Source organism: Scyliorhinus torazame, chromosome 10 (assembly GCF_047496885.1).
Source record: "Scyliorhinus torazame isolate Kashiwa2021f chromosome 10, sScyTor2.1, whole genome shotgun sequence".
NCBI lineage: Eukaryota > Metazoa > Chordata > Chondrichthyes > Carcharhiniformes > Scyliorhinidae > Scyliorhinus > Scyliorhinus torazame.
Window position 1 is genome coordinate 101,248,828 of NC_092716.1, and position 14,768 is coordinate 101,263,595.

The following is a 14,768-nucleotide window of genomic DNA, read 5'->3' on the forward strand; positions in this document are numbered from 1 at the left end:
CATGAGCATGGCCTCCGCCTCAACAGGGCCAAATGCTCTTTTGGTCAACCGGAACTCAAGTTCCTCGGGGACCACATCTCCCAGTTGGGTGTGCGGCCAGATGCAGACAAGATGGCTGCTATCACAGCCATGAAAACGCCAGATGACAAGAAGGCGGTCCTCCAATTTCTGGGCATGGTCAACTTTTTAGGGACCTGGTCATTGCCCAGTACACTGCCTCTTGGGCCCGTCGGCGGCTCTTTTCCACGCCAAGATGGCCCTCGTGTAGCTGGAAGTTCATCCCTAACCGCGCCTCTCATACCACGGCTCTCAGGAACCTGGTCAGGAAGGCGACAGACTTCCAATGGCTCCCTGCCCACGAGCGTGAATGGAGAGAACTCAAAACCAAACTCACCACGGCCCCGGTCTTGGCTTTCTTTGATCCAGCAAAAGGGACCAAAATGTTGACCGATGCCAGCCAATCCGGCATTGGGGCAGTGCTCCTGCAACACGACGAGGCCTCATCATGGGCCCCCGTTGCATATACGTCATGCGCCATGATCCCCACAGAGCAGCGCTATGCGCAGATAGAAAAGGAGTGCCTGGGCCTTCTGACTGGTGTGGTTAAGTTCCACGATTATGTGTACGGACTTACTCAATTCACCGTCGAGACCGACCATCGCCTGTTGGTCAATATAATACAGAAAGACTTGAACGACATGACGCCTCGCCTCCAGCGTATCCTTCTCAAGTTCCGGCGATATGACTTCCAGCTGGTATACACCCCAGGCAAAGGCCTCATCATTGCTGACGCTCTCTCCAGGGCAGTCAACACTCCATGTGACCCAGCGGAATTCGTCTGCCAGGTTGACGCTCATGTGGCCTTCGTGGTCTCCAATCTACCTGCCACGGATGAACGCCTCGTCCAAATTCGCCACAAGACGCGGCTGACCCTTTGCTACAGCGTGTCATGCGTCACCTAACAGACGGGTGGCTCAAGGGCCAATGCCCTCAGTTCTACAATGTCAGAGATGATCTGGCAGTAGTAGACGGGGTTCTTCTGAAACTGCACCGCATTGTCATCCTGCATAGCATGCGCCAGCTTGTCCTGGAACAGCTACACGAGGGCCATCTTGGCGTGGAAAAGTGCCGCCGACGGGCCCGAGAGGCAGTGTACAGGCCCGGCATTAATGAGGACATAGCCAACACAGTGCTCAACTGCCCCACTTGTCAGCGCTTCCAGCCGGCCCAACCACGTGAGACCCTGCAGCCCCATGAGTTGGTCACGTCACCTTGGACCAAGGTGGGCATCGACCTGTTCCACGCGCTGGGTAGAGACTATGTCCTGATTGTGGACTACTTTTCAAATTACCCGGAGGTGATACGGTTGCACAATACCACATCATCTGCAGTCACCCGTGCCTGTAAGGACACCTTTGCTCGACACGGCATCCCACTCACAGTTATGTCGGACAATGGCCCCTGCTTCGCAAGCCAGGAATAGTCCAACTTTGCCAGGCGGTACAATTTTGCCCTTGTGACATCCAGTCCCCTGTACCCCCAATCCAACGGCAAAGCGGTGAAGGGAGTCCATATAGTCAAACGGCTCCTCTGCAAGGCTGCCGATGCTGGGTCCGATTTCTACCTCGCCTTGCTGGCCTATCGCTCCGCCCCACTGTCCACTGGCCATCCATTCATGTCCCAGACCTCGACCACGTTCCGGTCCTTCGACGGATGCAGCTGTCTCGTGCACAGCACAAGGCGGCTCATGACTCCCGTGCAGCTGATCTCCCTCCTCTGGCTCCAAATGACAACATCCGCATCCATCTTCCGGATAGTGGCTGGTCTGCAACCGCTGTTGTCCTTCGGCAGGTGGACCCCGCTCGTTCCTGGTTCATCTACCGGATGGCTCCATTCTGCGCCGCAATCGACGCGCCCTTCGTCTCGTTCCACGCTCGCTACGTGATCCTCCACTGTTGCCTCGCCCTCCTGCTGACCCTGCCATGGACTATGCAGAGATCCCTGTCAGTTTGCATCCTCCTCACTCTGACGCCGTCCAGTCCGTTCCTCAGCCGGCGGCTCCCGACCCACCCTTGAGGCGGACAACCAGAATTCGTCGTCCACCTCAGAGACTTTTGTGAACTTTGTGGACTGATAGACTTTCTGAATTGTTCTATTCTTCCGTTTGATTGTTTACAGGGTTTGTATATTGTGTTCATCTCATTATTCTTGTTGCATACTGTTTTTCTGCACCAGGCACCTTCCCATGTAAATAGCTTAGTTCTCATGTACATAGTCCTGTAAATATGTCTTTTGCACACACATAGTTAGGGACATTCTCACCATACACTATTTATTGCCACACATCTACATTCTTTCATAAAAGGGGGGATGTCATAATATACACCAGTATATCATGGTGCAGACACACACACTGATGGACACACAGTGGGACCAATCAACACACACTACACCACAGCCAATCACCAGTTAGAGCACACGCACTATACAGACGGGGGCATCAGAGTTCCCGCTCATTCGAGCTGCAGCTTCCTAGTAGGACAGAGCTCACAGCCTGCAGCACAGACATTCACCATGTGCTGAGTGCATCAACTGGTTAGGACAAGGCAAAGGTCTTTAGTTAAAGCTAGTATCGTGTTAACCCACAGTGAGAGTATGTTAAACTGTTAATGGCTCAATAAAATAGTGTTGCACTATTTCAAGTGTTGGTGACCTGTATGTGTTCCACGGATCTAGAGCGCCCAACACAACAAGCTGCAGCAACTAATGGCAGATGAAGAGGGCCTTTGTGGATGGGGGGAGGGGAAGAACATGGGGGCAGTGCACAAAGAAGATGTGGCTGACTTGGATGCTAAAAACATTGAGGGGGAAGTCTTACAGGGGTTTTGAATGGGTGTAGTGGGGAAATGGAGTTGGGGCAAAAGAAGGACAGTGAGGGAAGAATAGGACCAAGAGTGGTGGGGTGATGCAAGTGAACAAGGGGATCATATGTGGGGGTACAGGTGAACAAGGGGACCGTAAATGATTGGTGCAGGTGAACAAGGGGACCGTAATCATAAAAATACTGATCTTCATTGTCACAAGTAGGCTTACATTAACACTGCAATGATGAAGTTACTGTGAAAACCCCCCAGTCGCCACACTCCAGCGCCTGTTCGGGAACACTGAGGGAAATTCAGAACCTCCAGTTCACCTAACGAGCATGTCTTTAGGGACATGTGCGAGGAAACCGGAGCACCAGAAGGAAACTCACGCTGACACGGGAGAACGTGCAGACTCTGCACAGGCAGTGACCCAAGCCGGGAATCGAACTTGGGACCCTGGCGCGGTGAAAAAACAGTGCTAACCACTGTGCTACCATGCTGTCCATAAGCGAGTGGTGCAGGTTAACATGGGGACCATAAGTGAGTAGTGCAGGTGAACAAGGGGACTGTGAGTGAGTGGTGCAGGTGAACAAGGGGACTGTGAGTGAGTGGTGCAGGTGAACAAGAGTCTCTGAATTGGGTTGGGGCTTGGGTTCGGGGAAGGGGTCAATGATATCAATTTACTGAAGGGAGCAAACCGAGGGAATTGTAGGATGATGGAATAATAATTAAAAGCCAATGGTATGCAGTAGTGTGAGAGGATGAGGGCCCTGCGAGGGTGGATGAGGGGGGAGGTTAGTGTTGTTGGAGGGCTGAAATTAAATTCTGATCTTTGGGTTAGGAAGCACACGGATGGGCATTTCAACGCTGACTGAGGTGGGCTCGTCAGAGAGGCTGGGGACGTGGACATTCACTGTAACGGACAGAAGGATGATGTTGGGTGCGGGGGATGGAGTAGGGGGGAGCATTCAAGGGTGACCGTGGAGAAGTTGACTGTGATACTGGTTGGGGTCAATGGGGGTGCAGGGTGTGGGAAACGGAGGTGGGGTGGGGTAGATAAGAGGTATTGGAGAGAACCACACATGGCTGCTCCAGATCTGCCCAGTGCCTCAAAGTCCAGTTATGGAAATGCTGAATGGGAATAGGCTCATCAGATTGGCAGAGCTGCCAGTAATCTCAACTGAGTAAGTCAACTGGAGGAGACCCCCCATCATGTAATTCTGACAAGGCAGATGCAATTGGATCGAAAAGGCTTTGAAGGGCAAAGGAGCAGTGTGTGCGTGAGGCTTCTTGCAATTGGCTCGCAAGGGCCAAGGTGACTAGCGATGACTCCATATGCACGCACGATTCTGGAGGGACATAGATTCAGGCACGGTTTCCTCCTTGAATATAGGGGCTGCACACAGACATTAAAGTCAACAGATGCGATGAATGACAGCAGACGTTAAAGTGCAGCTGTATATAAATAAAGAAGCGTGCACCAAAATTAACAATGGTAATTCACCACAGTGAGATCAGCACTTCATAATTTTCTGTTCCCTGCCACTACGTCTAAACGTTCCCTTGACACCTGCAGCGACGGTGGAGGCATCATGCTCACCACTATGGCCTTTTATCTCTGATGACTTTGGTGTGCACCCTCTGGAGCTTCAAGGGCTGGAGAGCCCCAGCTTATTTGGGTCTCCTGCTTTGCAGCAGGTGCATACTCTGTGATCCCAGAGGCCAGAACTAATAGGGTCACAGACAGAGAGGATTTGGAATGGCCAGGCACCCTCAAAAGTTCTGGATGGAGGTCCCAGGGGTATCTGCGTGAAACTCTTCCTCTCTTAGGGTGCCCGAGGTTCTCTGATTGACTCTTTGAGAGAAAGGGGCACCTGGAGAGAGGCCAAGGTGTCTGTTCCCCTCACGCGTAGCCATTGCTAAAGCTGTCTCTTGACTACAGCAATGGCATTGTTAGTCAAGGACAGTATTACGGTGGCAGAAAGGACGTTTGATATGGACTCGTCTACTGAGATAGTATGGGCTGAGATTAGAAACAGGAAAGGAGAGGTCACATGGGGCGAGATTCCCGACCCCCCAACGGGTCGGAGAATCGCCGGGGGCTGGCGTGAATCCCGCCCCCGCCGGTTGCCGAATTCTCCACCACCGGATATTCGGCGGGGGCGGGAATCGCGCCGCGCCGGTTCGCGGGCCCCCCTCCGCGATTCTCCGGCCCGGATGGGCTGAAGTCCCACCGTTAAAATGCCTGTCCCGCCGGCGTAGATTAAACCACCTACCTTATCGGCGGGACAAGGCGGCGCGGGCGGGCTCCAGGGTCCTGGGGGGGGCGCGGGGCGATCTGGCCCCGGGGGGTGCCCCACGGTGGCCTGGCCCGCGATCGGGGCCCACCGATCCGCGGGCGGGCCTGTGCCGTGGGGGCACTCTTTCCCTTCCACCTTCGCCACGGTCTCCACCATGGCGGAGGCGGAAGAGACTTCCTCCACTGCGCATGCGCAGGAATGCCACCAGCAGCCACTGACGCTCCCGCGCATGCGCCGCCCGGAGATGTCATTTCCGCGCCAAAGGCCTTTTCCGCCAGCTGGCGGGGCGGAAATTCGTCCGGCGCGGGCCTAGCCCCTTAAGGTTGGGGCTCGGCCCCCAAAGATGCGGAGCATTCCGCACCTTTGGGGCGGCGCGATGCCCAACTGATTTACGCCGTTTTGGGCGCCAGTCGGCGGACATCGCGCTGTTTCCGGAGAATTTTGCCCCCTGTTAGGGGTTTTCTATAGGCCTCCGAAAAGTTCCAGAGATGTAGAGGGAAGGATTGCAAAGATGCTTCTGGATAGGAGCGAAAGCCACAGGGTAGTTGTTATGGGGGACTTTAACTTTCCAAATATTGACTGGAAATGCTATAGTTCGAGTACTTTAGATGGGTCCATTTTTGTCCAATGTGTACAGTAGGGTTTCCTGACACAGTATGTAGATAGGCCAATGAGAGGCAAGGCCATATTGGATTTGGTACTGTGTAATGAACCAGGACAGGTGTTAGATTTGTAGGTAGGTGAGCACTTTGGTGATAGTGACCACAATTCGATTACGTTTACTTTAGTGATGGAAAGGGATAGGTATATACCGCAGGGCAAGAGTTATACCTGGGGGAAAGGCAATTCTGATACGATGAGGCAAGACTTAGGATGCATCAGATTGAGAGGAAAACTGTAGGGGCTGGGCACAATGGAAATGTGGCGCTTGTTCAAGGAACAGCTACTGCGTGTCCTTGATAAGTATGTACCTGTCAGGCAGGGAGGAAGTGATCGAGCAAGGGAACCGTGGTTTACTAAAGCAGTCGAAACACTTCTCAAGAGGAAGAAGGAGGCTTATGTAAAGATGAGACATGAAGGTTCAGTTCAGGCGCTCGAGAGTTACAAGTTAGCTAGGAAGGACCTAAAGAGAGAGCTAAGAAGAGCCAGGAGGGGACATGAGAAGTCTTTGGCAGGTAGGATCAAGGATAACCCTAAAGCTTTCTATAGATATGTCAGGAATAAAAGAATGACGAGGGTAAGCGTAGGGCCAGTCAAGGGCAGTAGCGGGAAGTTGTGCGTGGAGTCCAACGAGATAGGAGAGGTGCTAAATGAATATTTTTCGTCAGTATTCACACAGGAAAAAGATAGTGTTGTTGAGGAGAATGCTGAGATTCAGGCTACTAGACTAGAAGGGCTTGAGGTTCATAAGGAGGAGGTGTTAGCAATTCTGGAAAGTGTGAAAATAGATAAGTCCCCTGGGCCAGATGGGATTTATCCTAGGATTCTCTGGGAAGCTAGGGAGGAGATTGCTGAGCCTTTGGCTTTGATCTTTAAGCCATCTTTGTCTACAGGAATAGTGCCAGAAGACAGGACGATAGCAAATGCTGTTCCCTTGTTCAAGAAGGGAGTAGAGACAACCCCGGTAACTATAGACCAGTGAGCCTTACTTCTGTTGTGGGCAAAATCTTGGAAAGGTTTATAAGAGATAGGATGTATAATCATCTGGAAAGGAATAATTTGACTTGAGATAGTCAACACGGTTTTGTGAAGGGTAGGTCGAGCCTCACAAACCTTATTGAGTTCTTTGAGAAGGTGACCAAACAGGTGGATGAGGGTAAAGCAGCTGATGTGGTGTATATGGATTTCAGTAAAGTGTTTGATAAGGTTCCCCACGGTAGGCTACTGCAGAAAATACGGAGACATGGGATTCAGGGTGATTTAGCAGTTTGGATCAGAAATTGGTTAGCTGGAAGAAGACAAAGGGTGGTGGTTGATGGGAAATGTTCAGACTGGAGTCCAGTCACTAGTGGTGTACCACAAGGATCTGTTTTGGGTCTACTGCTGTTTGTCATTTTTATAAATGACTTGAGGAGGGTGTAGAAGGATAGATGAGTAAATTTGCAGATGACACTAAAGTCGGTGGAGTTGTGGACAGTGCGGAAGGATGTTAAAAGTTACAGAGGGACATAGATAAGCTGCAGCGCTGGGCTGAGAGGTGGCAAATGGAGTTTAATGCAGAAAAGTGTGAGGTGATTCATTTTGGAAGGAATAACAGGAAGACAGAGTACTGGGCTAACGCTAAGATTCTTGGCAGTGTGGATGAGCAGAGAGATCTCGGTGTCCATGTACATAGATCCCTGAAAGTTGCCACCCAGGTTGATAGGGTTGTGAAGAAGGCCTATGGAGTGTTGGCCTTTATTGGTAGAGGGATTGAGTTCCGGAGTCGGGAGGTCATGTTGCAGCTGTACAGAACTCTGGTACGGCCGCATTTGGAGTATTGCGTACAGTTCTGGTCACCGCATTATAGGAAGGACGTGGAGGCTTTGGAGCGGGTGCAGAGGAGATTTACCAGGATGTTGCCTGGTATGGAGGGAAAATCTTATGAGGAAAGGCTGATGGACTTGAGGTTGTTTTCGTTGGAGAGAAGAAGGTTAAGAAGAGACTTAATAGAGGCATACAAAATGATCAGGGGGTTGGATAGGGTGGACAGTGATAGCCTTCTCCCGCGGATGGAAATGGCTGGCACGAGGGGACATAACTTTAAACTGAGGGGTAATAGATATAGGACAGAGGTCAGAGGTAGGTTCTTTACGCAAAGAGTAGTGAGGCCGTGGAATGCCCTACCTGCTACAGTAGTGAACTCGCCAACATTGAGGGCATTTAAAAGTTTATTGGATAAACATATGGATGATAATGGCATAGTGTAGGTTGGATGGCTTTTGTTTCGGTGCAACATCGTGGGCCGAAGGGCCTGTACTGCGCTGTATTGTTCTATGTTCTATGTTCTATAGTGCAGGGAAAGCATTTCAGGTGGAGGAGAACAAAGGGGCTCATTGCTCATCTTTGGGTAAGAAGAACATGGAGCATGATGAGAAGCCGCTTACATTGCTGCCCTAAATGTCCTAATATTGTAATTGTTCACTTCATGTAAAACATAACAAATGCAATCATATGGTCGGCTCCAATCATCAGGACCACTCTTTCCCTTTGCATGAACCAATCCTTCAACCATTCATTCACCCATTGCACATCTGTCCAATGGATCCTGACATAGATTGACATCCACCATGAAATAAATGATAATGTGAGCTGGAACTTGAATTGCAGTAATGGGAAAATGTGGACTTGGTGCTGATTAATAAATTGTGTGCGGCATTTTAAAAAATGGAAACTTAATGACAATGTTTTGTCAGAGCCCTATGTGCCTATCCTTACAGTAACTTTCTCTCTGCTTCCCACTTCTTACATATGGTGCATCCTGTGTGGCTTCAACAGAGGTAGAGACAAGTTGCCCTGGCTGCTGAGATACTTTTAATCTATGCCCTCTGGGATTCGAAGCTCCTGAGGACTCTGTCAAGTCTGTGTGTTGGGACAGACTTGGCTACAGGGAGATGCTGAGTTCTGGCTGGGGTGGTGGGGGTTTGGTTATTGTGGTGGATATCAATTAGTTGCAGTGAACTCACAATCTTGACAATCAACATGCTCAACCTTCTTAAAATTCAATCGATGATAAAATAGAATCAGAATTTGTGTGCCAGAGATATACATCTCCAATTCACATTTGTGGCTGTCTCTTTAAACTTAGCCGAGATTGCTCTCTGCAAATTTTCTTTTTCAGGTACATATACAAATCCCTTTTGAAAATTGGTCTTGAATCAATTTTGACCACCCATTCAGGGAACATATTCCAGATCATTTCAATTCACTGCATAAAATAAAATAATCCTCATCTCTGCCCCCACCTCAGGTCTGTTGCTAAATATCTTAAATCTGCATCTTTTTGTTATCAATCCATCAACTAAAGAGTACAGTTTTCTTTATTTTCCCGATGAAAATCCTTTATCATTTTAAATATCGCTACAAAATCTTTCCATAACTTTGGCTTGTGGCCGATTAGCTCAGTTGGCTAGATGTTTAGCATGTGGCTCCGATTAATGTCAAGATTTGACTCCCATTCTGGCTGAGGGCGACCTTGGCACCTGCCTCCTCATCCTGTTTGCCCCTGAGAGTGGAAGGCAATGGCAAACCACCATTGACAAAAACTGGAAAAAAAACAAGTTCAGGATGGAGCATCAGCAGACAAAGGACCTGCTTTTGGGCAGAGCACACATGATGGATAATGAACCTCAGCTTAATGTCTCATGGAAACAACACTATCTACTCCCTCCAACCCCCCAATTCTAAGTTACCCCTCTTTCTACCCGATGAAATGGCAGATGAGGAAAAACTGGCAGTACAGGAGCTGGAAGTTCAATCCTCATTCCATTTGCTTAATCTCTCCACAGGGCTGTGACAGACAGATGATCTTCGACATGCTGAATCGACTCAAGTCAGTAGTATTCCTGCCTGGAGACTTTGTGTGTAAGAAAGTACGTTGGGAAATCCCTAAATGGATTGGTTAAATGAAAGTTTACATGTCATGTTTCATGGCCTCTAGATGTCCCAAAGCATGTTACAGTTAATATAGTACTTTTAAACATAATCATTGTTGGAATGTAGAAAACACAGCAGCCAATGTGTGCACAGCAAACTCCCACCTTGTACAGTTGCAGCAAGACTTCCCGACTCTTATACAAATCAGGGCCAACATTCCATTAGCTTTCCTGATTACCCGCTGCACCTGTGTGCTAGCTTTCTGTGTTACGTGGACAAGTACCCCCAAGTCCCTTTGTGTTGTAGCTCCCTGCAGTATTTCTCCATTTAAATAATATTGGGTTATTTTGTTCTCCCTTCCAAAATGAACAACTTCACATTTTCCCACAACATACTCCATTTTCCAACTTGTTGCCCACTTACTTAACCCATCAATATCCCTTTGCAAACTGTTTGTATCCCTCTCACTAGAGTTTCCGTCTATTTTAGTGTTGTCTGTAAATTTGGCTACAGTACATTCACTTCCTTCTTCCAAGTCATTAATAGAAATTTTAAACAGTTGCGGCCCTAGCACTGTCCCACTGGTTCCAGGTCGCCAACCTGAAAAATAACCCCATATCCCCACATGCTGTTTCCTGTCCATTTGCCAAGTTTCTAACCAATATACTTCCTCCAACACCACAGGCTCTTAGCTTAGGGTGCAATTTTCCCACTGCATCAGCTGGGCGGAATGGGCGAATCATGGGAGAACCCCAAATTGGGCTCCGTGCCAGGTGCGAAACCTCGCGCATGTCACCCGACTCGTGGCACCTGGCATGATCCAGATAATGATATTTAAATGAGCCCTTAGGTTCATTTAAATATCTGGACGCCATATTCACCTGCCGCCCAGGGGTCAACGGCCGTTTCTGTGAGGCCCCAACCGGCGCCATTTAGCATTGGTTTCCACAATTGTGGACCAGGCATGATGGCACCTTGAAGGGGTGCCACAGGCCATTAAAGCCTTGCAGATGGTCAGAGACAGGGCAGGGTAATACCCTAGCACTTCATCTGACACCTTGGTACTGCAGGCCTGGCACCCTGGCAGCACCAACTTGGCACTGCCAGGATGCCCATTTGGCGGTGCCAGGCTGGCAGTGTCAAGGTGCCCGGGTGCCAGGTTGACGCTGCCAAAGGATCGAAGTCTGGGGGCTATGCCCATCGAGGAGGGGTAAGGTGGGTCTGAGGTGGCCAAAGAAAGGTTGAGGATGTGAAGGGGGAGGGTCCTGAAGGTGGGGGTGCGGGGGGTACTGTAGAGATTGGGGTAGTCTTTCAAAATGGCGCCCTGACCTTGGAGGAGTGGTCATAGAATCATAGAATTTACAGTGCAGAAGGAGGCCATTCGGCCCATCTAGTCTGCACCAGACCTTGGAGAGAGCACCCCATTTAAGCCCACACTTCCATCCTATCCCAGTAACCCCCCCCCCCCCCCCCCTGGGCAGCACGGTAGCATAGTGGTTAGCACAATTGCTTCACAGCTCCAGGGTCCCAGGTTCGATTCCCGTCTTGGGTCACTGTCTGTGCGGAGTCTGCACGTTCTCCCCGTGTGGGCGTGGGTTTCCTCCGGGTGCTCCGGTTTCCTCCCACAGTCCAAAGATGTGCAGGTTAGGTGGATTGGCCATGCTAAATTGCCCTTAGTGTCCAAAATTGCCCTTAGTGTTGGGTGGGGTTACTGGGTTATGGGGATAGGGTGGAGGTGTGGGCTTGGGTAGGGTGCTCTTTCCATGAGCCGGTGCAGACGCGATGGGCCGAATGGCCTCCTTCTGCACTGTAAATTCTATGAAATCTATGAAATAACCTTTTTGTACACTAATGGCAATTAGCATGGCCAATCCACCCAACCTGCACATCTTTGGACTGTGGGAGGAAACTGGAGCATCCGGAGTAAACCCACGCAGACACGGGGAGAACATGCATACTCCACACAGATAGTGACCCAAGCCGGGAATCGAATCTGGGACCCTGGAGCTGTGAAGCAACTGTGCTAACCACTGTGCTACCGTGCTGCCCAGAAACAACATCAAAGAGCTCGGCCGGGATTTGAACCTGGGACCTCTCACAAATTTGTGCAGCACAACCCCCGAAGCGAGAATCTTACCCCGGGACCAACAAGACGGTCCTGCTGGGAAGCTCAGCTCCCCAGTGGAGGAAATCTTCCTTAGTGTGGCGATGGAGAGAAACTCCCCGAGGCCCCAAAAAATGACTAAGTACCATTGAATAGCAGTGTCAATCTCAGCACGTCCGAGAAACACCCTGCCAAACGCACCCGAAACTGGACTTGAAAATATTTACGTTGAATCATGCCCTTAACCTTTTGGGGGTACCTTGTTGACCACCTTCTGAAAATCCAAATACAGCACATCTACTGGTCTCCCTCAATCCACTCTAGTTGAGACTTCCGTGAAAAATTCTAATAAATTAGTCAGACACAATCTTCCTTTCATGAAGCTATGCAGACACTGCTTGATTAGATTATGAGTATGAATAGGTGAGATTTTGACCTGAGTCTTGGTCAGGAATGAACTTGAAAGGAGTGCTCAAGTGGACATTGAAGGATACAAATTCCTTCAGGACTGGCTCAAAATAGTTCTGCCACATGGACAAGTATCTCCACCCAGGATCCTCCACACATTCTGTAATGTATCTTCACCCAGGACCCTCCACACATTCTGTAATGTATCTTCACCCAGGACCCTCCAGACACTCTGTAATGTATCTTCACCCAGGACCCTCCAGACACTCTGTAATGTATCTTCACCCAGGACCCTCCACACACTCTGTATGGGTATCTCCACTGAGGACCCTCCACACACTCTGTAATGTATCTTCACCCAGAACCCTCCACACACTCTGTAATGTATCTTCACCCAGGACCCTCCACACACTCTGTAATGTATCCTCACCCAGGACCCTCCACACACTCTGTATAGGTATCTCCACCCAGGACCCTCCACACACTCTGTATAGGTATCTCCACCCAGGACCCTCCACACACTTTGTATAGGTATCTCCACCCAGGACCCTCCACACACTCTGTATAGGTATCTTCATCCAGGACCCTCCACACACTCTGTATAGGTATCTCCACCCAGGACCCTCCACACACTCTGTATAGGTATCTTCACCCAGGACCCTCCACACACTTTGTGTAGGTATCTCCACCCAGGACCCTCCACACACTCTGTATAGGTATCTTCACCCAGGACCTTCCACACACTCTGTAATGTATCTTCACCCAGGACCCTCCACACATTCTGTAATGTATCTTCACCCAGGACCCTCCCCACACTCTGTATAGGTATCTCCACCCAGGACCCTCCACACACTCTGTATAGGTATCTTCACCCAGGACCCTCCACACATTCTGTATAGGTATCTTCACCCAGGACCCTCCACACATTCTGTAATGTATCTTCACCCAGGACCCTCCACACACTCTGTAATGTATCTTCACCCAGGACCCTCCACACACTCTGTAATGTATCTTCATCCAGGAGCCTCCACACACTCTGTAATGTGTCTTCATCCAGGAGCCTCCACACTGTAATGTATCTTCACCCAGGGCTCTCCACATACCCTGTACAGGTATCATCACCTAGGGTCCCCCACAAACTGTACAGGCACCTCTACCCAGAGTTCTACAAACACTCTGCCTAGACATCATGACTCAGGGAACTTCCCCACACTTTGTACAGATCTCTCCACTGAGGGAACTTTCACACACTTTGTACAGATAACTCCACCAAGGGAACTTTCACACACTTTGTACCGATATCACTACACAGGGCCCCCAACCCATAGCTCTCCACACACTCTGTACAGCTATCTCCACCCAGAGCTCTCCACACTCCTTGTACAGGCCTCTCCATCCAGGGATCTCGACACACTCTGTGCAGGAATCTCCACCCTGCCCCCCCCCCCCCCCCCCCCTCCATACACTCTGTACAGGTATTTCCACCCAGGGCTATTCACACACTCTGTGCAGATATCTCCACCCAGGGATCTCCACACACAAAGTGCAGGTATCTCCACCCAGTGCTGAGCACATGCTCTGGGCAGGTATCTCCACCCAGTGCTTTGCACATGCTCTGTGCAGGTATCTCCACCCAGTGCTGAGCACATGCTCTGTGCAGGTATCTCCACCCAGTGCTGAGCACATGCTCTGGGCAGGTATCTCCACCTAGTGCTTTGCACATGCTCTGTGCAGGTATCTCCACCCAGTGCTGTGCATGTGCTCAGGATCCAGCAAGCTGTTTTGTTCCGACAGAAAATGCCATTAAAGTCAGGTTGGTTAATCTTTTTCTTTCGATTAGCACCACAGGATTCTTGCAATATAATGTATTTTATCCGAATAATACTACTATATTTCAGTTATTTTTGTTCTTGTTTTCCATTCACTGTTTCACAGGATTAGGTTTGTCCAAATTATCTAAACCACACCGTAGAGGTAATGACTCAACAATGTAGTATTTTAACCTGTGAGGGTTGGTGCTGTTGAACCTGCCAGGTGGGGCGCTGAAGGAACTGGTGAAATTGTCGGGGGGGGGGGGGGTGTGGCGGCGGAATGGTGCTGGTGAACCTGTGGATAGGGGGAGCTAAAAGGTGAACCTGTGAGTAAGGGAGAGGACGAAGGCATTAGTGAACATGGGTGGGGGTGACTGATGGCAGTGTGGTGGACTTCGGGAGATGTGTGAACCTGTGAGGATGGGCGAGGGGTTTGCCGGCCAGGCAATAGTATTGTGCAAGCAGGGTAGGGGGAAGGTTTTGGGCCTGCCAGACAATCATTCTACTCGGCATAAACTACCACAACAGCTCTAATACTGCCAGCTCAAACACCTGCTGGACAGTCCCCGCTCATAGATCACCAACATACCATGATGCACACACAGATAGAAGGTCGCATCAGCACGTCAGTCTACACAGAACAAATCTGCAGGTTTTTTTTATCCCAGTTCCCTGTGTATTCTGAAAGGGAACACACAACAGGCAC

The 14,768-nt window shown here is 50.0% G+C and overlaps 1 protein-coding gene across 4 annotated transcripts in view; it reads left to right on the forward strand.

Annotated features, from left to right (window-relative positions):
* The window catches only part of LOC140430804 (cyclic nucleotide-gated channel beta-1-like), a 332,757-nt gene that overhangs the window by 292,248 nt on the left and 25,741 nt on the right, over positions 1-14,768 (forward strand). For all 4 annotated transcript variants that reach the window (XM_072518506.1, XM_072518507.1, XM_072518508.1 and 1 more), the window contains one exon: positions 9,652-9,735. In XM_072518506.1, coding sequence (XP_072374607.1) covers positions 9,652-9,735 — 84 coding nt within the window. The remainder of the gene's footprint in view (positions 1-9,651; positions 9,736-14,768) is intronic.